Genomic DNA, 26,364 nt, shown 5'->3' on the forward strand with positions numbered 1-26,364 from the left:
CCTCCATACCTGCTCCCCACCAAAAATCTTCCTCCGAGCCCACCACCTGCCCAGCAGCCTCTCGCTCTTGCTAGGGTGGGCCGGGATCCCTGTCCAGGGCCTCCTGGCCAGCAGTGCCCTCCTGGTCGCCGCGGTTCCCTGCACGCCACATGCTGCCAGGCCTTCTTGGGCCACTCACGGCCACTCTCACCCCTCTGTCCTTGATGGAAGCACCCGGGTGAGGGACCCCGGCCTGACCTGAGCCGCTTCCCAGGCAGCCCTGGAACCCAGGCTCAAAAACTCAGCACCACGGGCGGGGCAGGCAGGAGGCCAGGTCAGCGGCTGTCTCTTGGGAAGGCCTCTGTGCATCCTTAATATGTGGCCAGGTTCACCAGGGACACCTAGACGTTGGCTCCCTGGACGCCAGGGCCTGGGTCATGCCACCCACCTCCACCAAGCTGTCTTCTGGGTGGCCGAGGGCGTGAGGGCAGACGCCACGTGTAGCACTAGGGTGGCAGTGGGCACCACAGCAGAGGAGCTGTTGCTCAGAGTCCACATGTGGGGGAAGGGGGTGCCCCCTCCCCAAGCCCAACCTTCCCTCCTTTCCCCGCCCCTCCCCTCCCCGCTGCTGGGACATTTCCTGGCCCGAAGCCTCCCCTGCCCATCCTTCCTAGGAAACCCCACCAGCTTCCTCTCCTGGAGCCTCACTCCTTGACCTCAGGGGATGGTGGGCTTGGTGCCTGTGCCAGGGCCTTTGGGTTGTGCCCCATCTCACTCCCGACCCCACCTGCTGCCCAGGCCCAGCCCAGCCCGTGGAACTGAGTCATTGTGACCAGAAGAGGGCAGCATCGGGCCAGACCTCGCCTCTGTCCCTGCGTTGCCCGGGACAACTTCCGCCCAGCCCTTGAGAAGGGGTGGGGGGCGGGGGTGGTGAGAATTTTTGGAAAGGTTAATTTCAGTGTCCCTGGCTCCCCGGGGACCAGCTAGATCTGCCCCCAGGGCCAGACTCAGGCTGAGGTCTCCGCATTCCTGGCCTAGCCTGGGTCCAGCCAGACGGGCAGAGGCTTGGCCCAGGCTCCCTGTGGCGATGGTACCCAGACGTTCCCACCAGGGCCAGGCACTGGGCTGTGCCCTCCACCTCCACAGCCCTGCCGAGGCGGCAGAGACACAGCAGGAGGCAGAATCATATTCATGAACCGTGGCCCGGAGGGACCCGGGTTTGTGGAGAGCAGGGATTAGGGAGAGGCTCAGAGGCTCGCTGGGCCCTCCCAAGGCTTCCGCCCCTGCTCCAGCAACCAGGAAATGGGCCCGGCCTGTGTCTTCTGAAACAGCTGTTGCCACTCACCACTTGAGGGGCGGGAGCTTCAGGGCCAGCGCAGGCAGCCTCTGCTGGATCCACCTGCTGCCGCCCTCCTGCATTTCCCACGCCGAGCCTCTCAGGTGCCCCAGATCCTGGCTGCCTCTCCGACTGATTTCTTTGTTTGTTTGTTTTTTGTTTTTGTTTTTTGAGATGGAGTCTTGCTCTGTTGCCCAGGCTGGAGTGCGATGGCTTGATCTCAGCTCACTGCCACCTCTGCCTCCCAGGTTCAAGCGATTCTCCTGCCTCAGCCTCCCCAGCAACTGGGATTACAGGCACCCGCCACCACGCCCAACTAATTTTTGTATTTTTAGTAGAGACGGGTTTTTACCATATTGGCCAGACTGGTCTTGAACTCCTGACCTCGTAATCCTCCCACCTCAGCCTCCCAAAGTGCTGGGATTACAGGTGTGAGCCACTGCTCCGGGCCTCAGACTGATTTCTGAGTTGGGGTGTGAGACAAACACCTGTGGGCCCTGAGGGCTGCTGAGGGAGGGTGTGTCTACCCCCTGCCCAACAACCCCTGGGCCACAGGTATGGGCAGCATCTTCAGCCACTCCAGTGGATTCTGGGTCACTGTGGACCAGGAAGCACAGATGGGGGCCCTGATGAGAAATGCAAAGTGAGGCGAGCTGTGCTCATGGATGCAGGCTCAGCACACGCCCCACCCACAAACCATCTCTCTGTGCACCCCAAAGACCCCTCATCCCAGTAGCGCTGCCTGCCTGTGCCTGGCAGCTCTCCCTCACCACTCAGCCACCTCCAGGGGAAAGGCCAGCGGCTACACCTGGCTCCTGGCTCTGTCAGCCTTGCGTGCTGGCCAGCCTGAGTGGGGGCAGGTGTGTGGGTCCAGCCATGCCTGCCTCCATGGTCACAGCCTGGGTGCTCCCCAGATAGGTTGCCCTGAAGTCTCCAGTGCCAGCCTTGAGCAGAGGGGTGAAGGTCACAGCTGACGTGTGACCCCATTCTGCTTTGGGCCTGGTGGGCAGTGCCCTTAGTAGATGGCAGAGGTGGTCCCGATGACCACGCTGGCTGGGGAGACTCTGACCTTGGCCCTGGGGACCGATGGTGGCCATGGAAGCTGACCGTGCATACCCCTGCTCTCCCTGGGGTCCGAGTACAGAGCCCAGAGCAGCCAGGCTTGGCGCCGGTGCTTACCAGATGTGGGCTGGTAGCCTCGCCTCGGCCCACACCACCATGCTGGGACACATGCTCAGGCCCCACCTGCTCACCCCTGCCTCCCGCTCACCCCTGCCTCCCACTCACCCCTGCTTCCTGGTTCCCAGGCCTCAGGCTCTTCCCCTGCCAGGCTTTTGGCCTTCGGGTCCCATCCTGGGCACACTGTTGGGAGTCTGAGAGCTGCTCCAGGCCACAGGAGCCCAGCTTCCTGCTCAACAAGGGCTGTCCCCCAGATCTCCCTGCCTCCTATCTCCTCCACGGTCCTGGCCCTACCATGCGTGTGCCTGTGTCTTCCAGGTCACACGCGGGCCCAGCCATGCTGCACCCTATCTGGGGCTCCCTACGACTGGAGGAGATGCCGTCAGCTGGAGGGGCAGACTCTGTGGCGCCCTGGACCCCCCAGAGCTGCGGTAAGGGCGACCCTGCAGACAGGCCCTGGGCTGGCTGGTCGGGTGGCCAGGGGCATCCGCTGAGAACCCCTTCCACTGCCTAGCACTCGAGCTTGGCCCTGTGGGGTAGAGAAATACTTTTCCACGTGGAGAGCATCCACGCCTCGTTATTAAAGGTTTTGGAGGCTTTTGGGACCCTCTGCGTGCTCTGTGCTCGCCACGCCTGCAGTGATGGGGGCTGGGTGGATGAGACCCACGTGCTTATTTCATGACAGCCATGCCCCATGCCGCTGTGCTCATCCCACCTCCCAGGGCGCTTCCTTACAGTCCCATCAGCCTGGATTCGACTTTTTTTTCCTGCTACTGAGTCTTTTCATCCTGGGTTTCCAACAAGCAGTGCCCACTGCCTGGTGCCCAAGGGACCCAGCAGTTGCTGAAGCCCTGGGCTTGAGGCCCTCGTGCTGGCATGGGCTGCGCTGTGGGACCCTCCTGGCGGGCGGGCTTGGCAGGGCAGCTGGAGGGGCTGGTGCAGCCATGGGAAGTGAGTATGGACTCAGAAGGTGGGGGACCCTTTTTGCTGCTTCGTCGTTGTCTGTTGGTTTTCTTCAGAAGAACAGGTTTTGAGCATTGGAGTAAAACATGTTCATGTCTAGCTGGGGGAGAGATGGTGGGAGGGTGCATTCTGAGTGAATGGGGGGCTACCCCTGGACCACCATCCCAGAGCAGCCCCAGATACATCCTGCACCCTCCTCGGCTGGCAGCGGGGAGTTCTGAGGAAGTTTCCTGCCCCAGGGCCAGTGCCGGGGGCAGGGAGGAGGGTTTCAGTCCTGGGATGTGGATGCCACGGGCTGGGTTCAAAGCCTTGAGCTGGAGCCCTCCTGGAGGCTGCTTCCCGGTTGGTGAGGGGCTCATCGGGTCCTCCCCAACTGACAGCGTCCTCCCAGGGCCCTGGAGCCATACCTGGCAGCTTGAGGGAAGCTGTTCTCTGTGGACCAGCAGAGAGGGTCCTGTGTGTTTGTGCACATGCATGTGTGTGTGCATGCTTGTGTGTGTGTGGAGGAGAGGGCCTGTCGGGCTCACACCTGGAGCCCTCTGAGGGAGGAAGGGTCTGCGTCTTCCCCACTCCGGCCCCTCCCCTGGGAGACTCTCCCAGTCTCCAGGACGTGGGAGCCTCTACAGCCCTGGTATGCACCTGCCCCTTCCTTCCACACACACCCTCTGAGTATCACTGCCTGCCTGGCACTGAGGGAGCAGGCCCCGGCCCTTACAGTGCCTGTGTTTCAGGGAAAGTGGACAGTAAGAAGACAAGCAAGGGAGGATACACAGCGGATGGGATCTGAGGCATGAGGCCAAGGGGAGAATTCAACAGGAAGGGGCAGACAGCTCATGTGCTGGGGGGCGTTCAGAGTCAGGAAGGCCCCTGCAGGCCTCTGGCCTTGGTTGTTTATGCTGTTGTAACAGAATCCCAGAGACCGGATGATTTATAATGACCAGAAATGTATTGGCTCACAGTTCTGGAGGCTGGGAAGTCCAAGAACAAGATGCTGGCGTCTGGCAAGGGCCTTCTTGCAGCATGAACACAGAGAGGAAGGCAGGGGGGCGAGAGGGGGTGGGATTCCCCCTTTTATAACAAACCTCCGCCCACAATGATGGCATTCATCCATTCACAAGGGTGGAACCCTCATGACTGAATCATCTCGTGGCTGAATAGCCGCCTCATGGCTGAATTGCCTTGCATTTCAACATGAGGAGGGACAAGCGTTCAAACCATAGCACCACCTTTCCTATCCCCAGAAAGTGCAGCCCAGGGAGGTGCAGCGAGCTTCCCAGGGTGCCCAGGGATGGGCTGGGATGGGGCTCTGTTCTCCCACTGCCGGATTTGCTGACTTCCCACTTCCTGAAGGCTGGATGGGCAGGGGCTAGCCGATGTGAGTCATGGACAGTTCCAATGGCCGCAGGACAGCCGCCTCTTGGCCGGGATCTCCCAAGGGGGTTGAGGTCAGAGTCAGGCTCTGCCTTCTCCTTAGAAAGGGCAGCCTGAAGGGGCAGTTTTTACCCCATACCTCATTCACCATCCTATGGGCGGAAGGTGCAGTAGCCCCAGGGGTACAGGCAACAGGAGTCTATTGGGTCTAGCTTTTATGACTGGAGGCAGCACTGTCTGGGAGAATCTTCTAGACATAAACACCTACACCAGAGCTGTCCAGTGGAACCTTCTAGACTCAAACACCCAGACCAGAGCTGTGCAGTGGAATCTTCTAGACTGAAACATGTAGACTAGCTCTGTCCAATGGAACCTTCTAGACTTAAACAGACCTGAGTTGTCCAATGGAACCTTCTAGATTTAAACACCTAGACCAGAACTGTCCAATAGAAGCTTCTAGACTTAAACACGTAGACTCGCTCCATCCAGTGGAACTTTCTAGACTTAAACACATACACCACACTGTCCACTAGAAACCTTCTGCAATGAGGGAAATGTTCCAGATTCTGAGTTGTCCAATATGGTAGCCACCAGTCACATGTGGCCGTCAAGCCACGAAAATGTGGCTAGTGTGACTGAAGAGTGGCACTTTACATTTTATTTTTTGTGAATTTAAGTTTAAATGTAAATGGTGGGTGTGGCTGCCAGCCGCCATGTTGGACAGCAGGGCCCTGGCTCTCAAACTCCACAGCCCCCACCGAGGGCATGGGTCCTGTCAGCCTCATTCTGGTTTGAGGCTGTGACTCCCCAGGACCCAAGCCACATGACTGAGAATGTAGCTAGTTAACATCATCACCACCAGCAGTGACGGCAGCTGCTGTGTGCCAAGATCTGTCAAACTGTCCCATTGCATCTTCACAGCTACCAGGGACTTTGGGGTGGCACATGGAGCTAGACTTTTTGGGGCTCTCACCCATTCTAGAGGAGTCAGGGCACTCACTGGGGTGACTCCTGCAGTCTCTGTCCAGCCAGGGCCATGCCCAGCTCGGGGACGGCTCGCTTTCTCCTGGGTCACTGCTCAGAGCTCAGGAACAAACACAGCTCACGTCCCGCCATGTCCCCTGAACTGTTGGGTGCTGATGTGGCCGGTGATGACCAGGACTCCCCCTCCTCAGGCCACAGCTGGGAGATCTTGGGGGCCGCGGGACTGTGGGGCTCGCAGGAGCCGGAGGGGCATTTGGTGGGTCTGGGGCCCCTTCGCTGGCTTCAGCCTCTCTCAGGGCCATGAGACAAAAGCAAAGGATGGTTTCTCCCCTTGGCGAAAAAGGAATTTCAGCTCAGAACAGATGCCTGAACCAAAACCAAGAAGTGTAAGAGTGTCTCCACTTTCCATCATCACCAGTTAGATGGGGCCATAGGGGTGACCGCGAATGCTCAGTGCACGCCATGTGGCCGGCGCCCCTGCTGCTCGCCCTGTCTCGGTGCTTTGGGGCGTCCTCTGCTGCTGTGGAAACGCCCAGGGACCGGCTGAGCTGTGTGGTTCACGGCTGAGCTGCTCCGTTCCGGGAAGGCGAGCAGTCCACTGGAGGAGCCGCCGGTCTTGGGGCAGTCGGAGTGGGGATCCTGGTCTTGGCTCCGTCCGTACACTAGGCGACAGTGACTGGGGCACTCATCGAGAGCCGTCACGAGGCCCCACCATCTGCAGACCCCATTGCCTGCAGCGCCTCCTGGTGGCAGCCTCCGTGGGGCCAGGAGCTCCAACAGCGTGCAGAGTCAGAGCTGGGACTCGGGGCCACCAAGGAGAAAGAGAAGCCCCCTCCGCTGCTACTGGGGACTTCACTATCCAAGGAGGAGGCTGAGGTTTTCATGCCCACGCTCTGGACCAATCCCAGAAATTCCAAGGAGAGCCCAGGACTTGTGCCAGTGCTTACATCAGCACCCACCCACCCCCTCAGCACCCACCCACCCCCTCAGCACTCGCCCACCCCGTCACCACCCACCCACCACCTCAGCACCTACCCCCCGAGAGCACCCACCCACCCTGTCTGTACCCACTTACCCCCTCAGCACCCACCCACTCTGTCAGCACCCACCCACCCCGTTCACACCCACCCTGTCATCACCCTCCCACCCTGTCCACACCGTCAGCAGCAGCTTGTACCTGCTGAGTGCACAGCCAGCCTGTACCAAACCATCTCCTTGGACCCTCGCACAAGGGAAGGAGGAACCTCTGTGTCCCCACTGGGCTCTGACTGACAAGTGATTTGTTCAAGGTCACATGGCAAATGCTTGATGGACCCGGTCTGTCTGGGGGCAAAGCCCATATGCTGGGCCTGGGCCTCCGCCCTCCCCACAGACTCCTGCCATCCATCCGGGCGTTGGTCCTGGCCGGGGTCAGGCAGAGCCAGCCTTAGCGGGGACGAGGAGATGCAGCGGGTCTCTGTGTCCTTCCATGGGGCTGCAGCCCTCCCAGCCCTTCCTCGACATGCAGGGCAGGGGCTGCTCTTGATGGAGTTGATGCCAGCTGGGCTCAGGAGTCAGGCCGCTTTCACTCCTGGCCTCCATGCCTCAGTTTCCCGGCAGGTGCAGAGGCTGTGTTAACCCGCTGTGCCATGGTGCGCCGAGACAGCGGCGAGGGGAGGCCTGGAGAGTGGCCTGGGCCACTCAGCTGCCCCCCTCCATTGTTCCACAGGTCAGCAGGAGGACCCGTGTGCGAGACACCTTCCCAACACCCAGCGGAAGACCTCCAGCTTTCTGGATTCTCTGAAGGTTTGCCCCAGGCCGACGACAGCTGGGTCCCCTTTCTGCTGGGTGGTGAGCCGGGGGCAGCCTCTGTCTCCCAGAGGCCAAGTGGAAGAGGCTCTAATGCACAGACTATAGAATTTAGAAACAGGGTGGCCGGGTGAGAGGGAGGGGACCATGCAGGTGGCAGGAACAGACGGAGGGGCTTCCCGGGCTGATGGGGAAGCCCCTGGCAGGGAGAGAAAGTTGGTGGGCTGGAGGGAGGGGTCCTGCCCAGACATAGGATTCCTCGGGGTCACCCCCGAGGAAGGGGCCCACCCTCCCTGGCTGGGGGCAGCAGGAACCGTGAGCTTGGGTTCTCCCTGCAGCTGGACCAGCAGAAGCGGGCATTGGCCCTCCTGCGGCGGCGGGCAGAGCTGGAGGCCTGGGAGACGCAGCAGACTCTGGATGGGCTGCTCTTCAGGAGGCAGCTGGAGGTAGCGGCCACTTGCCACGGGGGGAGCCCCTGTCTCTGCAGGAGGTTGGGTGGGAAGGTCAGTCACACTGGGAAGGAGTACGGAGACTTCCACGGGAACAGTGGGCACCCCTCGCCGAGAGGAAGCGAGCCAGAGGCTGGAGCTCCCTTTAAAGCAAAGTCTCTGTCCAGAAACAGGAGGTTTCGGCCACTTGTGTCCTGGGGGTGCCTCAGTGGGAACCAGATCTGGGTCACAGATGGCCATTGGGGCCTCCCACCTGTCCGTGTCCCAGGCTTGGTAGGCCCGAGCCCTGGGCTCTCCACGGGCGCCTACGACCCAACACGCGTGTGGTGCTTACACCCCAGGCAGGTCTCTGGCCAGAAAGGAAGGGGCTTAGTGTCTCCTGAGCCGCCTCTGCACGGCCGTCCTGCACCAATAGTGTCCCCTCCGATGGGCAGCTCTCGCTGTCCGGGGTGGTTCAGCACCTGCCCCATGAGGTGACAATGTCACCCAGGCCTAGGAACGGTGACCCTGGCAGGGCATTGACCGGGCGGCTGACAGCTATGACCTGGCTGGAAGAGATAACCTTCTGGGAGGTGGACCTGTCTTCTGTGTTTGGTTCAGGGGCCGATGGTGGGAAGTACATCCACGGTACATGTTGGGGGCATCTCCAGGAGAGTGATGGAAGTGTGTGCATGCACGTGTGTGTGTGTGTGTGTGCACGTGTGGGAGTACACATACAGGCGGCCTCAGACCCACAGCAGCACTGACACCCTGCCCCGCATCCCTGCCTGTTCTCTCCCTGCTCCCGGCATCACAGGCTTTGCTCCCCTCCTGTGCCTGCCCTCCCAGCACCCCCAGCCGGGACCGGAGCTGGGGCTTCCTTCCCACCCATCTCTGTGCAGTGGGCCCCCCAGCTCCCACACCCTCCAGCCCTGGCTGGGCACCAGCCACCCCTGCTTCCCTGCAGTGGCCTCTCCGGGAGGCAGGAGGGGACCGTCAGCCCCGCTGGCAAGATGGACAGAGAGGCCCCTGAGGTTGGAGACTTGCCCAGCTTCAGGCTCCTCCTTGGGACCGGGCTTGGCCTGACCGTCCTGACCCAATGCCCACCGTTGTGGAGCTGCCTCCTGCGTTCTCCACAACACGCCTCCCACTCCTCACAGCAGCTGATGGAGAGACACTCGACCCAGACCGGGCCAGAGGAGGCATTGAAGCTGGAGCAGCCTCCAATTTGCAAGGACCAAGAGCCGACCACAGCCTCTCAGAGCACAGGGACGGCCACACCCAGGTGAGGCCGGGGGCTGGGGCTGGCCACCCCCTCCCAACGTGGAAATGCAGATTGGGGAGTCTCTGGGCACAGGTAGTGGGGCGGGCACTGCGGGCGCTGGTGCCAAGTCTCCTGGGCGTGTCCTCACCTGTAGGTCACACCCGCCTCTGGACACAGATGCTGCCACATCCTCCCAGGGTCCCGAGGACAGACCAGAGAGTGTGGTGGCCAAGCCAGCCTCTGCAGGTGACAGTGTCTTCAAAACCCCACCCAGGCCTGAAGGCAGGCAGAGCCCTCAGCCAGTGTGAACCCAAAGGGGGGGAACCGAGGCAGGTACACAGCAAGGAGGCCCAGAGGGCTACAGTGGCTGCCCAAGGCCATGCAGAGTGGAGCTGGGTTCTGCAGTCAGGTCTGTCTGACTCCAGCACTCAGTGACTGACCTTTGGGCAGCCCTAGCCCCTGGCATCCCTTGAGCCCGGGGAACTGGGTTAGACAGCTGGCGGACACTGTCTCCACCCACCCAGCCCGGGGGAGCTGTGTCAGGATCTCAGCAGGAAAGCTTCCCTAGAGCTGGGGGACCAGCCTGACCGGAAGGGAGGTCCGCAGCCCAGGGAGGGTGAGTGTGGCACCTCGGTCCTCCGGGGCTTCCGCCAGGTGACTGAGCACAGGCTGCTGTTGGCCTTGCTCTGGGACAGAGGGTCTCAGCTCCTCTGAGCTGGCGTGACCCCCAGGCTGGCCTCCAGGTGGCTGCCATCTCCTGGAAGCCTGGGTACAACCTGTCTCGGTGTCTTCGGGAACAGGAACCCTTCCCTGGTTCCAGGCCTGCTGATACGCCCACTTCTATTCCTTTGAGTGGCTTTCCCTGGTGGGAAAGGTCTCTGCACAGCCTCCCCAGCGCGGGCTGTGCAGAAAAGCTGGTCCAGACTCCCCTCCCGTGTGATGTGTGTCAGCAAATAAGGAAGGGTCTGCGTGCAGGTTGTAGGGATGGCGCGGCGAGACCACCACAAGGTGATTTTTTTTTTTTTTTTTTTTTTTTTTTGAGACGGAGTCTCGCTCTGTCTCCCAGGCTGGAGTGCAGTGGCTGGATCTCAGCTCACTGCAAGCTCCGCCTCCCGGGTCCACGCCATTCTCCTGCCTCAGCCTCACAAGGTGATTTTAGCCCTCAGTATGATCGTGGCAGATGCGGTGACTTCCCAGCTGGCCACAGTCGCCCCATCTCCAGGCTTGGCACCTGCTGCGTATTCCTAGTTTAACTTCATTGTGTTCACAAAACACATTCGTGTGGACCTCATAATGTCCAGACTCGGGTTTTAGCTGGAATATGGTCTACATCAGTGGGTGCTCCTTTAAAACATCAGTGGGTTCTGTTGTTGCTGGGGGGAGCGTCCTGCAGTATCACTTAGATCAAGTTGGTGGATCGTGCTCTTCAAATCTACTGCATCTTGGTGGATTTTCTGCCTAACATTCCTATCGATGAGTAAGAGATGGGTGTTGAAATATCACATTGCGATTTGCCGAGTTCTCCTTGCAGTTCTAACAGGTTTCACTTCACGTATTCTGAAGCTCTGACATCAGGCCCATAAACACTCGGGATTATTATGCGCTTTTGATGAACTGACCCCTCTGTCATTATGCAATAATCCTCTTACCCGCAGCAGTATCCTTCACTTCAAAGGCTACTTTGTCTGATATTAATACAGCCACTCCAGCTCTCCTTCAACTGGTGTTTCGCGGTATCTCCATTGTCATCCTTCTACTTTCCATTTATTTGCATCTTTGTGTTTCAAGTGTGTTTCTTACAGGCAGCATAGAGTTGGATCTTGCTTTAAAAAAATCAGTCTGGTAATCTCTGCCTTTTAATTGGGGTGCTTACACTATTCACACTGAACGTGATGACGGATGCGGTTAGGTTTTCACCTGGTTATTCTTCTTTTGTTCTATCTGTCCCTTTATTTTCTTCTTCCACTTACTATCTGCCTCCTTTTGGATTAAGCAATGTTTTTTATGATTCCATTTTATCTCCATTGTTGGCTCAGGAGCTGTAACTCTGTAATTTTAGTGGCTGCTTTAGGATTTATGATAGTATACACAGTCGACCACTTCACTTATAGTACAAGGCCAGTTCTTCTTTCCTGGTCATTAGGTGGTTGTTGTCATGAATTTTATTTTAAATGTTTTGTTTGTTTTTTGAGAATGGGGGTCTCACTGTGTCACCCACGCTGGAGTGCAGTGGTGAGATCTCGGCTCACTGCAACCTCTGCCTTCTGGGCTCAAGCAATCCTCTTTCCTCAGCCTCCCAAGTCGCTGGGACCTCAGGCATGCACCATCACCCCAAGCTAATTTTTTTTTTTTTTTTGAGATGGAGTTTTGCTCTTGTTGCCCAGGCTGGAGTGCAATGGTGCAATCTCGGCTCACTGCAATCTCCACCTTGCAGGTCCAAGCAATTCTCTTGCCTCAGCCTCCTGAGTAGCTGGGATTACAGGTACACTTCACCATACCTGGCTAATTTTTGTATTTTTAGTAGAGACAGGATTTCACTATGTTGGCTAGGCTGGTCTCGAACTCCTGACCTCAGGTGATCCACCTGCCTCAATCTCCCAAAGTGCTGGGATTACAGGCATGAGCCACCGTGCCCGGCCATTTTTGTATTTTTTATAGAGATGGGGTTTTGCCATGTTACCTAGGCTTATTTTAAATGTTTTATAAACTCTGCAATACATTGTTATCATTTTGTTTAAACAGCCAATTATCTTGTTAAAAGTTTTAAATGATGTATGTGTTTATATTTCCATCTGCACATAGTCGTCATTTTGCCATTTCTGGTGCTCTCCATTGCTTCGGGTAGATGTAGATTTCTAACCGGCATCCTTTTCCTTCTGCTGGAAGGACTTCCCTTAGTATTTCTGGTGGTGCGTGTCTGCTGGTGTCTTTAGCTTTCGGATGTCTGAGGACACCTTCATCTCATCTCCATTTCTGACGTACTCTTTCCTGGACATAGAATGCTAGATGTGGTCTTTCCCTTTCAGTACTTCGAAGACATTGCTCCATTGTCTTCTTGCTTGCATTGTTTGTGACAAGAAATCGATTGCCATTCTTCTTGGTTCATCGGTACATTACCGCGTCTTTGTTTCTCTGGCTGCTTTTAAGGCTTTCTCGGTCAGGTGCGGTGGCTCACGCCTGTAATCCCAGCACTTTGGGAGGCTGAGGCAGGTGGATTGCGAGGTCAGGAGATCAAGACCATCCTGGCTAACACAGTGAAACCCCATCTCTACTAAAAATACAAAAAAAATTTAGCCAGGCATGGTGGTGGGCACCTGTAGTCCCAGCTACTCGGGAGGCTGAGGCAGGAGAATGGTGTGAACCCGGGAGGCGGAGCTTGCAGTGAGCTGAGATCGCACCACTGCACTCCAGCCTGGGAGACAGAGCGAGACTCCCTCTCAAAAAAAAAAAAAAAAAAGGACTTTCTCCTTGTTACTGGTTTTGAGCTATTTTATTATGATGTCTTTTGTTGTAGTTTTTCATGTTTTCTTTTTTTGAAAAAATGGACTCCATTTTTTTTGAAAATTTTTGGAAAATATAGACTCCAAGTCCATATTTCTTGTCCTTGGAGTTTGTTGAGATTCTTGGACCTGTGAATTTTTCATTTTCTTCATATTTGGAAATCGTTTAGCCACTATTTGTTCAAATATCTTTTTGCTCCTCTTTCTCTCACATCTCCTTCAGGGACTCCAATTACCCATCTATTAGGCCACTTGAAGTTGTGATCTTACTGAAGCTCTTTGTATTATTTTATTCTTTTTTCCTCCCTTTTTCCTTTTGGATCGTTTCTATTGCTATTATCTTCCAATTCGTTCATCTCTCCTTCTGCAGTGTCTAGTCTGCCCTTCATCCCATCCGGTGTATTTTTCATCTCAAGTGTTTTAATTTTCTTTCTTTTTTTTCCCTTTTTTTTGAGACAGAGTCTCACTCTGTCACTCTGTCACCCAGGCTGGAGTGCATTGGTACGATCTCAGCTCACTGCAAGCTCCGTCTCCTGGGTTCACGCCATTCTCCTACCTCAGCCTCCCGAGTAGCTGGAACTACAGGCACCCGCCACCACACCTGGCTAATTTTTTTGTATTTTTAGTAGAGATGGGATTTCACTGTGTTAGCCAGGATGGTCTTGATCTCCTGACCTCGTGATCCGCCCGCCTTGACCCCCCATAGTGCTGGGATTACAGGCGTGAGCCACTGCGCTTGGCCAAGTGTTTTAATTTTCATCAGAATGTGTATTCCATTTGGATCTTTTGGTTTTATATCCTCTGTGGCTCTACGAAACATCTTAAACATATGGGATACAGTTACGAAACTGTTAATGTCCTTCTCTGCCAATCCTCACACCCATGTTGAGCCTGGGTTAGGGTTAATAAATTATCCTGCTCACTACGGGTTGTGTTTTCTGGTTTCTTTGCATATCTTCCGGACATTGTGAATTTTACCTTGCTGAGTGCTAGATATTTTTGTATTCTTGTAAACATGCCTTTTTTTTTTTTTTTCCTTTTGAGACAGAGTCTCACTCTGTCACCAGGCTGGAGTGCAATGGTGCAATCTCAGTTCACTGCAACCTCCATCTCCCAGGTTCAAGCAATTCACCTGCCTCAGCCTCCCAAGTAGCTGGGAATACAGGCGCCCGTCACCATGCCCAGCTAATTTTTTGTATTTTAGTAGAGACGGGGTTTCACCATGTTGGCCAGGATGGTCTCCATCTCCCGACCTCATGATCCGCCCACCTTAGCCTCCCAAAGTGCTGGGATTACAGGTGTGAGCCACCACACGGGCCCCTATAAACATTCTTAAGCTTTCTTTTGGGCCGGGCACGGTGGCTCAAGCCTGTAATCCCAGCACTTTGGGAGGCCGAGACGGGCGGATCACGAGGTCAGGAGATCGAGACCATCCTGGCTAACACGGTGAAACCCCGTCTCTACTAAAAAATACAAAAAACTAGCCGGGCGAGGTGGCGGGCGCCTGTAGTCCCAGCTACTCGGGAGGCTGAGGCAGGAGAATGGCGTAAACCCGGGAGGCGGAGCTTGCTGTGAGCTGAGATCCGGCCACTGCACTCCAGCCTGGGCGACAGAGCGAGACTTCGTCTCAAAAAAACAAAAGAAAAGAAGCTTTCTTTTGGACTGCAGTCAATTGGAAGTAATTTGATCCTTTCAGACTTTGCCTTAATAGTGCGTTAAGGCTCGGCACGGTGGCTCATGCCTGTAATCCCAGCACTTTCGGAGGCCGAGGCGGGCGGATCACAAGGTCAGGAGATCGAGACCATCCTGGCTAACACAGTGAAACCCCGTCTCTACTAAAAAATACAAAAAACTAGCCGGGCGAGGTGGCGAGCACCTGTAGTCCCAGCTACTCGGGAGGCTGAGGCAGGAGAATGGTGTGAACCCGGGAGGCGGAGCTTGCAGTGAGCTGAGATCCGGCCACTGCACTCCAGCCTGGGTGACAGGGCGAGACTCTGTCTCAAAAAAAAAAAAAAAAAATAGTGCGTTAATAGCTGAGCGTCAATGCTCAGCCTGGGGCTAATCATTTCCAACAGTCAGGGCAAGAAAGTTCTGTGTACACTGCCTGCCCAGTGACCTGGGAGTGCTGAGGTCCTCCAGCCTGGCTACTGGAAACAGGTGTCATTCCCAGGCTTCCAGTCCCCTGGAATGCTTCTGTCCCAGCATCTGGTAGCTTCTTTTTTTTTTTTTTTTTTTTTTTTTTTTTTTTTTTTTTTGAGACGGAGTCTCGCTCTGCCGCCCAGGCTGGAGTGCAGTGGCCGGATCTCAGCTCACTGCAAGCTCCGCCTCCCGGGTTCAGGCCATTCTCCTGCCTCAGCCTCCCGAGTAGCTGGGACTACAGGCGCCCGCCACCTCGCCCGGCTAGTTTTTTTGTATTTTTTAGTAGAGACGGGGTTTCACTGTGTTAGCCAGGATGGTCTCGATCTCCTGACCTCGTGATCCACCCATCTCGGCCTCCCAAAGTGCTGGGATTACAGGCTTGAGCCACCGCGCCCGGCCCTGGTAGCTTCTTGACATGCATTCATCCATCAGTTCTCTACTGAATACTCCAGGAGGACGCTTCATACATCTCAGAGGTCTTCTATCTGTGCAACTCTCTCCTCTCTGACACTCTGCCCCCACAAACTCCAGTTGCCTTGGTCCCCCCAGACTCTGCTGTCTCCTCTACCCAGGCATTCCTCCAGCTCAGCCAGCTTCCCCTCCCTCACCATAGCCTGGCAACTGTCTCAGGCAGTGAACGGTGAGCGTCGCAAGTCTCACCTCCTTTGTTTTCTGTCTCTCAGGGATCACTGTGCTGTGTTGCCTCATGTCCAGTGCCTGGAAAACTGTTCTTTCATATGTGTGTGTGAAAAAAAATATATATATATGTATATACACACACATATCTCTATATAAACACACATATGTGTGTGTATATTTATGTGATTTTTTTAGTTGTTGCAGATGGGATGGTAAAGCCAAAATCCAGTCCTTTCTGCTCTTTGTGGGGAGGGAAAGCCCTTAAGGACTTTTAAGTATAGGCTCCTTTTTCCATCACTCAGAAACAGAAGCACGGCCAGCAGCGGTGGGCAGCAGGTCAGCTACTTCAGCTGGGGATCAGGGCTCTGCCGTCACCTGCCAGCTCCTTGGTGCTGGACCTAGAACAGCCCTTCTCCCTCTGTGGGCCTCAGTCTCCCCTCCTGTAGAAGCGGAGCAGCTGGGCTGTCTCCCTGAGCTCCCTCTACCTTTGGTCTGGTCTTTCCCACAGTCAGTGGGGTCACACACTAGAACTTCACATCAGGAGACTGCTGGTCCCTTCCCGCGTGGTCTTGTGGATTCTTCGTGAAGCCTTGTGTGTCCGGGATGGGGTGGGGGCACTAAACTGCCCTAGACCTCCTACTTTTATGAGGCCCTCCGGTAGAAATGGCCCCTGACACGGGGCACTTAGACCCCCTACATGACCCAACCATGGTGCTTCCTTCCTCAGAGGTGGGGGGCCCTGACGGAGCCCTCTCCCAGCTGCCCCTGGCCAAGCTCTTCCCTCCAGACAACCCCGCCCACCAGGTAGGTGGAGAGGTCCCCTGGGGGAGGGGCACAACTTCAGGGCCCAGCAAGGCCCTGGTAGTGGGCCCCGGACTCAACTGTCCCTCCACTAAGAAGGGCCAAGGCAGGTTCTGGGTCAGGAGGTTCTTCCGGCCATTGCGTCACGCAGTCTTCCAGCTGACGGCTACTCAAGCCGGTTCCTCCCGCCCTGGGTGACAGAGCGGGGCAGGCATTTCAACAGGGTGCTTTGGGCACGGTTAGCCCCCGCCCAGGTTGTATATCTTAGGGCAGGTGGCCTGGGCTTCCTGGATCAGGGCTGGTGGTGAGGCCGAGATGATGAAGATCCGGCCTGCCCCGCCAGCTCACAGTCGGGGAAGCGGGGGCGGCATGGGAGATGAGCGGGGCGGGCAGTCCTAGAGGGCTTCTCGGAGGCGGTGGCCGGTGCCTGGAGCGATCTAGAACCTAGGCGGTGAAGCGGCCCGCCCTAGTGGAACCCCGCGAGGCCCGGAAGCGCCGAACCCAGAGCTTTAGGAGCCTTGGGCTGCTTCAAGCCGCAGATGCTGGAGCGGAGCCTGCGGGAGGAGGAGCTGCGAGCACAGCACCAGGCCGCGCTGCTGCACCTGCGAGAGATGGCGCTGCAGGAGAAAACGCTCGCGGAGCTGGCCTGGCTGGAGCATCGGCGAGGGTGAGCGCATGCGCCCAGCGCCGGCCCCGCCCCCGCCCCCGCCCCCGCTCCGCCCCCGCCCCCGCCCCGCCGCGGCCCCGTCCCGCCGCGGCCCCGCCCCGCCCTGTCCGGGTCCCTCCCGTGGCCCGACAGCGTTTTGAGAAACAAGGTACTGGTCCAAATAGTAATAGGTGTTTGCTGAAACTTAGCTAAGACAGTAAAGGACTCAATACACAAATAAAAAAAATACCCCCATCGTCCCAAAGATGACCTCTGAAATCATCTTTGCGCATACTTTGTTTTTTTGTTTTGTTTTGGTTTTTTGAGACCGAGTTTCGCTCTTGTTGCCCTGGTTGGGGTGTAGTGGCGCATGGCGCGATCTAGGCTCACTGCAACCTCCGCCTCCTTCAAGCGATTCTCCTGCCTCAGCCTTCCAAGTAGCTAGGATTACAGGCATGCGCCACCACGCCCGGCTAATTTTGTATTTTTAGTAGAGACGGGGTTTCTCCATGTTTATCAGGCTGGTCTCGAACTCCCGACTTCAGGTGATCCACCCGCCTCCGCCTCTCAAAGAGCCGGGATTACAGGCCTGAGCCACCGCGCCCAGTGCGGATACTCTGTTCTGGGGGGAAACACACATGGCTATTGCCACGTTGCAAATGGGCGGCATGTGCTGTTTTGTAACTTGCGTTTTCAATTTAAATGTCAGGAAAACCTTTCTGTGTGTCTGCGTAACCGCTGTAACACACAGGGCGCACTGGCGCACAGACAGGGCTGTAACTCCCTTCGCCTGTCCCGGATCTCTGGGCTTCTAGGCTGTCTCCAGCTTTTTGCCATTATTAATGAAGATAGAGAGGTCATTTCCTTAAGGCAAAATCTTTTTTTTTTTTTTTTTTTTTTTTGAGACGGAGTCTCGCTCTATCGCCCAGGCTGGAGTGCAGTGGCGCGATCTCGGCTCACTGCAAGCTCCGCCTCCCGGGTTTACGCCATTCTCCTGCCTCAGCCTCCCGAGTAGCTGGGACTACAGGCGCCCGCCACCTCGCCCGGCTAGTTTTTTGTATTTTTTAGTAGAGACGGGGTTTCAGTGTGTTAGCCAGGATGGTCTCGATCTCCTGACCTCGTGATCCGCCCGTCTCGGCCTCCCAAAGTGCTGGGATTACAGGCTTGAGCCACTGCGCCCGGCCTAAGGCAAAATCTTAGAAGTGGAATGACCGTGTCAGTGAGAATGCATTTGGAAGCCGCTTGATAATGCCACACTGGTCTCCAGAAAGGTGATTCCAGTTAACATCCTCACCCAGTGTCTGAGCGGGCCAGGCTGAGGGTGTTTATCCCATGATGGGAGCGGGGGTGGATGTGGGTGACCCCCACCTCCTCCCCCCAGAGGACCCACTGGCCTGGGCTGGGTCTTCAGGATGGCAGGGGCTGCTCTCCGCCAGCCTTTGTCGCTTTAGACCAAAAGTCCAAAAGTGGCTGTGAGGGGTGGAAGAGTGACAGCCAGGGCTGGGGCCATCTGGCCACCCCAAGGCTGCCGAGCCTGTCCACGCATGGCTGCCTCCTCCCCGATGCCCGCACCTTGGGAGGGCATTCCAGGTTGATGTGGCCGACCAGGGCTGGCTGTGTCTGTGACTTTCTATATCCACTTGCACGGGCTGTCAAGATTGGCGGTGATGTTGCCACCTCCCCCCAGGTGCCTGGACAGCAAGAGGGACAGAGCTGTGCTGGCCATGCTGGTGGAGAAGCAGCAGCAAGCCCTCAGCAGATTCGAGAAGGAGCAGGTGGGGCCAGCACAGGCCTGGTGGGTCGAGGTGGGCGGCACACAGAGGTGGTCCTGTCATCATCTTGCCTGGAATCTGAACATTCCCCAGCACCAGAGCTAAAGAATTCCCAAGCCCTTGCCACCCTCCAGGGCCATACAGGACCCTGCAGTACAGAAGGAGTGCCCATGGCCCGAGGGGGCATCACGGCCAGGGTGGAGGGTGGCCCTGTGGCCCTGGCTCCAGGCCAGGCTCAGCCTTTTGCTGGATGTCACCTCGGGCAAGTAGCTCTGTCTCTTGGCGCCTCGGTTTCCTCCTTGGAACCGGAGAAGAATAGTTAGTATCTGTAAGCAGGGGTTTGGGAGAGTTTAGTGCAGCCAGCACTTACCCGGGCAGATGTGCGCCATGTACGACCTCAGAGGACTTTCCCAACCGCTCCGAGCCCAGTTCCCTCATCTGGAAAATGAGGAGAAGCCTGATGTGCGCATGCGTGGGGGCCGTGAGGGTGGTGCAGGTAAATCCCCGGCCTCGCCTGCCAGGGAGGGGTCTCCATCTGTGGCTGCTCTTGCCTTCCTGCCATGGTTGTCACCAGGGCCTGGAGGAAGCCGACCCCCAGGGAGATTCGGTACTGGGCTCACACGTGGAGAGGGGACCAGCTGCCAGAATCAGGGCTTTGCCTGCGGCAGAGAGGAGCAAGCCTGAGAGCCAGAACGAGGACCCTTGCCGGCCCCCGCCCGGGTCACAGGCTCAAGGGCCCCTCACAGCTCGAGGCCACTGTGCCCGCATCCTCACATCAGTGTCCCCATGCTGTGGGACAGGGGCTGGCGCTAACACCCTTGGTACAGATAAAGGAACCTGACTGGGTGAGGCGGTTCATGCCTGTAATTCCAGCACTTTGGGAGGCCAAGGTGGGAGGATCACTTGAGCCCAGGAATATGAGACAGGCCTAGGCAACATAGTAAGACCCCCGTCTCTACAAAAACTAAATCTGCCACTACAGGTGGCCAATGCTTGTAGTCCCAGCTGTTTGGTGGGCTGAGGTGGGAGGATTGCTTGAGCTCGGGAGGTCGAGGCTGCGGTGAGCTGAGATTGCACCACTGCACTCCAGCTTGGGCAACAGAGTGAGACCTTGTTTCAAAAAAAAAAAAAAAGAAAGAAAAAAAGAAGCTGAGCTGGGGTGGGGGACTTACTTCACCCAGGACTCTCTGCTGGGAAATGGGGTCAGTGCAGGACCTTATGTTGACTGGAAAGCCTGAGATCCCCACCCCTGCCCTGGACGCCCTGTACATACTGGGACTTGGGGTGTCAGGCGTGGGGCATTCCAGGCGAGGGAGCTGGGGGCGGAGACCCAGGCTATAGACCCATGCACGAGTCCTCTTGGATATGGAGAAACAGGAAAAGGCAGGCACCACAGAGAACCGTGTGAGCCCGGGAAACAAAAGGGGCTTAGAAGGGGTCTGCTTGTCATCGAGGGGGCCTGATAGAACAGGCCCTGCCCAGGGAGCCCATGCGGGAGGAGCTGGAGCTGGCCAGGGCCAGGACACCCAGCCATAGGCAGGCTGCATGTCATAGACAGAGACGCCCTGGTGGACGTGGGGTCTGGGACCCCCCAGCGGGGCCGTGGACCAGACACCCGCTTGGTAGAGCCTCAGTTTCCCGTCTCCCTGATGAAGCTGCCATCTCCCAGGGCGGGTGGGCAACGGCCCGTGCCTTCGCTCCATACAAGGTGGTTCCGAGGGTGCGTCCACCGGGGACACTGTGGGGAACAGAGAGAACAGTCGTAAAGGAGGGATGGGGTAGGGGCAGTGCCTGGAGCCTGGAGACAGGGAGGGCGAGGCCCAGTCAACCTGTGCCAGCCCCGCTCGAGCCCCGGGGAATGAATGCCTGTCTCCCTCCTGCCTCCTGCCGCCTGCGGCTGCCTCCTCCACCAAGCCCAGGGAAGCCCAAGGCCATGGGGGTATCCTCGGCCCGGCAGGAGGGGCAGGCAAAGGCCAATTGGAAGGAAAGGGAGGCCCCCCAGTGCGAGGGCCAGGGCGTCCGCCCAGACACCCCTTCCCTTTCGTTGGCCTTTTTTTTTCTTTTTTTTTTTTGAGACGGAGTCTCACTCTGTCGCCCAGGCTGGAGTGCAGTGGCCTGATCTCAGCTCACTGCAAGCTCCGCCTCCCGGGTTCATGCCATCCTCCTGCCTCAGCCTCCCGAGTAGCTGGGACTACAGGCGCCCGCCACCTCACCCAGCTAGTTTTTTGTATTTTTTTTTAGTAGAGACGGGGTTTCACCGTGTTAGCCAGGATGGTCTCCATCTCCTGACCTCGTGATCCGCCCGTCTTGGCCTCCCAAAGTGCTGGGATTACAGGCTTGAGCCACCGCGCCCGGCCATTCGTTGGTCTTTTCCTCTGCTGGCTCCGGGGTTATGCTGACATCTGCTTCTTTCGCCTGCTCAGAGGGAAATCCAATACCTGCGCCACACGCAGCTGCTCAGGCACCGAGACAGGAAGCTGTTTTTGCAACATCAGAGGGACGTCGTCTCCATGCCGGGGCCTGCAGGAGCCCTCCCCATCCCGGGGCCCGCGGGCACCCGCCCCATCCCAGGGCCCAGGGACGCACTCCCCATCCCAGGGCCCGCAGACGCCCTCCCCATCCCGGGGCCCACGGAAGTCCTCCCCATGACGGGGCCCGCGGACGTCGTCCCAGTGCACGAGCTGCAGGTCCGGGCCAAGCTGCCGCAGGTGGGCGCTCTCGCCTGGGCTGGGGCTCAGCCCCAGAAATGCTGTACCCTAGGATCGTGCAAGTCCCTTGTAAAAATGCCTGTGGCCGCAGGAAGACTTGCTGGGGGGTGGGGTTGGGGGTGGGGCAGATGGAGGGAGGGAGGGGCCGCTGCTGGGGGGCTGAGGAGGCTTCCTGGATGGGGTGGTCCTGGCCAGGCCCTAGAGCAGAGCCAGACTTCAGGTGGGGGCAGCAGTGGATGGGGTTGGGGAATAAGCAGGACTGGGGATCTCATGGGACCCAGGCAGGAAGGAGAGTGTGGCTGGAAGTTCCGGGGGCAGGCCAGCCCCTCAGGGACCCCAAGCAGAAGCTGCGTCCTTGGAGGGCGGCTCCAGCTCCCCATGTCCACCAGCAGAGTGAGGAAGCTGTGTGGACGAGGGGTGGGGACTATCCCCAGGCAAGCTGTGTGCCTTCCCCACCTGCGCGTCTCCTCTGTAAGGCCGGGAGGGCAGCGGGCTCACCCGGAAGGTGGGGATGAGGATTGAATGATCTGAGCGCTCTGAAGCACCTGCTCCAGGCTGGACTGCAGGAGAGGAGACAGGAGCAACCTGATTCCAGAGCTGGGCATGGGGGTGTCTGGCCGGCCTTGGGCAAAGACTCGTCATTCTGGGTCTCCCATCCATACCTCTCAGCGGGGGTGCAGGACCCCTGCTCAAATGAGAGGTCCTGTTTCAGCCTGGCACCCAGCAGGGAGCAAACAGCCCCAGCACTGCACCAGCCCTGTCACAGCCACAGTCACATGATGCCCGGCACCGGCTTTTCTGAGGAAGAAATGAGCAGAGACAGCCACGCCAGGCTCTTCTGCACCGTTTCTCACAGGGCTCCAGCCCCAGAGTCAAGGTCACCTGGGAGGGCGGCTCAGAGACAAGCCAGCAGCCAGAGGCCTCCCTGTGTCCCCTGACCCTGCGCAGGCCCAGCAGCCCCACCAGCCGTCGCCCCCAGAGCAGCCCCGCAAGCTCGAAGGCCAAACGGTGAGTTGGTTGGTCTTGGGGGTTGGGAGTCGGGGGCTGGACGCTGATGTTCTCCTGAGAAGCCTTTCCTGCACTGGGCGGCCGACTCACTCAGCCCCATCCCCACCTGTGCCTGGGAGGACGGAAGGGGGTGGGCATTGAGGGCACTGAGGGAGGCCTGCTGGCCCAGTGGGTCTGGGCAGAAGCCGGAGCTGCCCGGGCCCCATGGGAGAAGCCCCAAGAGCTGGTTGCACCTTCCCGGCTCTGTGGCTGGCTGGAGTGTGGCCACGGGGAGGATCTCCTCTTAGCCTGTTTCCTCACCTGGGAAATAGGGACGGGGTGCTCTCCCCTCCACAGCTGCTGCAGGACGCGGTGGGGCACAGCCGGTGGACAGGTCTGGCTCAGGGGCCAGGGGTGGCACGTGTAGCCCTGGGCACCCCCTCCCAAGGTGGCTGGGGGCTGTTCTGCCCACCGGTGGCAGCTCAACCTTCTCTGAGGCCTGGCCATGTGGCCGTTGGCTTTGGTTTGCAGCAAAAGCGCCTCATTAGAGGGCACCAGGGCTCTGCCTGGACTGTCCCCATGGAGCAGGGGAGGAGGTGTGATGACCAGGGTCACCTGGCCGAGAGCCTGGCCGTGGGAGGAGCAGCTGCTTTTCCCATCAAGAGCCTCCCGGCTTCCTGATGCTGGGAACAGCTCTTCTTTCGGGGCTCAAAATGGCCCTGGAGGGCCGAGGAGGCCTCCTCTCCTTTGAGCTCAGACCCCCAGGGCCGGCAGCCCTCAAAACTCTATCACAGACCCCCTTGAAGCAGCAAGCGGCGGGGCAGCACAGGCCCAGGGGAGCAGCCTTTGGAGGCCCCTGCCTGCCTGGGGGAGCGTCCTGCAGCTCTTTCCCAGCCCAGAGGGGCCTCTGCAGCGAGGGGAGCTGCTGACCACTCAGCCTCGGCCATTGGCTCCGTGGCTCCTCCTCAAGCTTTCAAATAAACCTGGGCACAGACTGATCTGTCATTCACATTGCTGCCAGTTGCCAGTCCCAGGAATCTCTGAAGAGGCTTCCAGGCCTACTACCGCCACTTGGTCCCCCAGGGTTTGCTTATAGGGCTGGAGAGGAGGGGCTGGTAGATGTACGGTTGCAGACCTGGACCCCAGCGTGGGGGTCAGCCCACCCTCCTGGCGGAGGGGTACACCCTATGTTCGGCTTGTCACACCAGCGATGTGTAGCCCTGTCCACAGCTAGAAAATAGAGAAAAGTGAGGTATTCACAGAGAAAACTTTGGCTCCCTGGGACCCCACCCCCGAGAAGCTCACCTGTGGTGTTTTGCTGGGGCTCCTGCCACACAGGAGCAGACGCGCTTCCCTCCTTCATTGGTTCATTTGAGAGAAGCTCAGTTGTGAGCTGGGTGCCTTGGGGTTGGGGTGTGTCTATCTGCACCCCAAGGGAGCAAGGAAGAAGCTGGATGGAGCAGATGGAGCTGCCGCAGGGTCCTGGCCTGAGACGCTGTGTGCCGAGGAGGGTGTAGGGGAGGGGAATGAATCCTTTAGGACATGGGGGTTCCTTTTTTTTTTTTTTTTTTTTACTTTTTTTTTTTTTTTTTGAGACGGAGTCTCGCTCTGTCGCCCAGGCTGGAGTGCAGTGGCGCGATCTCGGCTCACTGCAAGCTCCACCTCCCGGGTTCACGCCATTCTCCTGCCTCAGCCTCCCGAGTAGCTGGGACTACAGGCGCCCACAACCGCGCCCGGCTAATTTTTTTTGTATTTTTAGTAGAGACGGGGTTTCACCGTGGTCTCGATCTCCTGACCTTGTGATCCGCCCGCCTCAGCCTCCCAAAGTGCTGGGATTACAGGCGTGAGCCACCGCGCCCGGCTAGGACATGGGGGTTCCTGTTCCCATTTTTATTCAGTCATGTTCTGTTTCTGGGGCAGCTCTGAGAGTACAGTACCTTGCTCTGCTTTGGGGGCAGTGCCAAGCCCTGGGGGCACTGCCCTGTCTCCCTCTAGAGCCTGTGTGGGGCACACACTGGTGTCAAGGTGCCTTCCCAGTCCCGCTCCAGCGAGAGTGCGGGCTCCAGCCCCTCAGCCATCTACCTTGGGATACGGGGATTCCAGGCCCTTAGGGCCACCCTCCTGTGAACCAGCACCTCCTGCTCACCCCTGGCCATCTGTGAATCCAGGGGGAAATGCTCAGGGGCACCCTTGGGCGGGAGCAACCAGCTGTGCCCAGATGTGGCAGGTGCCTGGGGGAGAAAGGGAGTCGGACGACATGTCGCCGGGCAGGCACCTGAGACAGCAGGAGTTTTCTTGCCATCCCAGCAGTGTGACCCAGGCAGAGTCAGACGGGGGGTGCCTGGAGGTCAGCGCAGGCCTGGGGTGGCACCGTGCTTCTCGGGGGCCCAGCATGTGCACCTGGGAGGCACAGTCCGTCTCCAGGCAGAAGTCTGAAGGGGCCACACCCTGAGGAGAACACAGGTCTCTCCCACCCACCTTACCCGGGTGAGGGGGTCACAATCCCGTCTTCTGCTTGGCCACTGACCGCAGCCACCCCTGGATGTGACATGAGGTTGTTCCCAGAGAGAGGGTGCTGGTGGAGGTTGTGGCCAGGGCTGGACACCTGGGAAGGGGCAGCCGGGCGGGCGGTCACCTCCACTCTGCATGGCCGTGCAGCCCTCCCGCGGAACAGCGGGATGTGACGCCGCCCCAGACAACCTCCGACGCAGATGGTCACCAGCAGCCTCCGAGGCCAGCGTGGGGCGAGGACACACACGACCCCCGGGGCCCGCTGGTGGAGAGCGGCAGCCACGTCAGCCAAGGTAACGAGCAGCAGCGGTGACTGCCCCGGGACAGACGGACTCATTCAGTGGGCCCTGGGCAGCGTGGGGTGGCGTCAGGCTCAGGGTCAGGCAGGCCTGCTGTGCCCCACCTGTGACCGGGCCACCCCGGCCTCCCCGTGTCTGCGTCTCAGTGCAGCAGGGCACACAGTGGGCTTGCCAGCAGGCAGGCCACCCCATGCACAGTCAGCCAGCATTCCCAAGATACACAGCGAGGGATGCGCTGGCCGGGAAACCACCCAGGCAAGTTCTGTCTGCGAAGGGCTCCTCATGGGCGGCTGCCCAGAGCACCTGATCTTGGTTGGGGCCACGTGCAGGCCTCAGACTGTTGCCAGGCAGGTCCCAGAAACACAGGCCCAAGAGAGCCCTTGGCCAGGGCAGAAGGAGGATTCAGCAGGCCGCCTTTCCCAGGCTCGGGCTGAGCAGACCCTCGGGCCTCCAGGCAGGGGACATGGCAGGGCAGAGAGCCGGATGTGGCCCCAGGCTGTCCCTGTCTCCCTCGAAGTTAGCTTGTTTGCCGTCCATCCTGCCAAGAACAGGGCAGTATGTGGCGACACCCTCCCCACTCCCCACGCACATCAGTCCCCACCATGTTTCCCCCACCCCCCACCCCCCGCAGCTCCATTCTGCCCCTGCCTCGTTCCTTCCCTTCCTGGCCTCAGTCTGTGGTTGCCGCTGGTGACTCCTGGGACTGTGTCTTTCAGAACCTGGGGAGCAGCCTCGGGCCCCTCAGCCGGACCTGCAGCCCGCGAGCCCCCCTGACGGACAGCGGCTGGGCCCAGCCTTTCCCGTACGCACTCCCTGGAAGCCATTTCCCCAGCCCCACCTGTTTCAGGGCCCTCCTCCCAACATTCTGCCAATCGGCGACTTGATCTTGGTTGGGGCCCCTTGGTTCCTGTGGCCAGTCCTTGGTTCCTGCAGTGGGTCCCTGTCTGTCCCTGCCCGTCCCTGTCTGTCCCTGTCCACCCCCATCTGTCCCCATCCACCCCAGTCTGTCCCCATCTGTCCCCATCCATCCTGGTCTATCCCTGGCCCTTGGTGCCCTCCCTGCAGGGCCC

At 58.4% G+C, this 26,364-nt stretch overlaps 1 protein-coding gene across 3 annotated transcripts in view; it reads left to right on the forward strand.

The window, feature by feature from the left end:
- CCDC187 (coiled-coil domain containing 187) overlaps positions 1-26,364 on the forward strand; it is a 60,537-nt gene that overhangs the window by 25,703 nt on the left and 8,470 nt on the right. The window contains exons 10-22 of one of the 3 annotated variants that reach the window (XM_028834601.2): positions 2,813-2,925; positions 7,521-7,597; positions 7,939-8,046; positions 9,189-9,313; positions 9,447-9,538; positions 16,298-16,374; positions 16,911-17,038; positions 18,705-18,792; positions 21,213-21,330; positions 21,439-21,497; positions 22,354-22,505; positions 25,143-25,288; positions 26,011-26,096. In XM_028834601.2, the coding sequence (XP_028690434.2) occupies positions 2,813-2,925; positions 7,521-7,597; positions 7,939-8,046; positions 9,189-9,313; positions 9,447-9,538; positions 16,298-16,374; positions 16,911-17,038; positions 18,705-18,792; positions 21,213-21,330; positions 21,439-21,497; positions 22,354-22,505; positions 25,143-25,288; positions 26,011-26,096 (1,369 nt within the window). Of the gene's footprint in view, positions 1-2,812; positions 3,101-7,520; positions 7,598-7,938; positions 8,047-9,188; positions 9,314-9,446; positions 9,539-16,297; positions 16,375-16,904; positions 17,039-18,704; positions 18,793-21,212; positions 21,498-22,353; positions 22,506-25,142; positions 25,289-26,010; positions 26,097-26,364 lie in introns of those variants that run through there. The other 2 variants (XM_077967091.1, XM_077967092.1) reach the window with 2 other exon arrangements.

Source organism: Macaca mulatta, chromosome 15 (assembly GCF_049350105.2).
Source record: "Macaca mulatta isolate MMU2019108-1 chromosome 15, T2T-MMU8v2.0, whole genome shotgun sequence".
Classification (NCBI taxonomy): Eukaryota; Metazoa; Chordata; class Mammalia; order Primates; family Cercopithecidae; genus Macaca; species Macaca mulatta.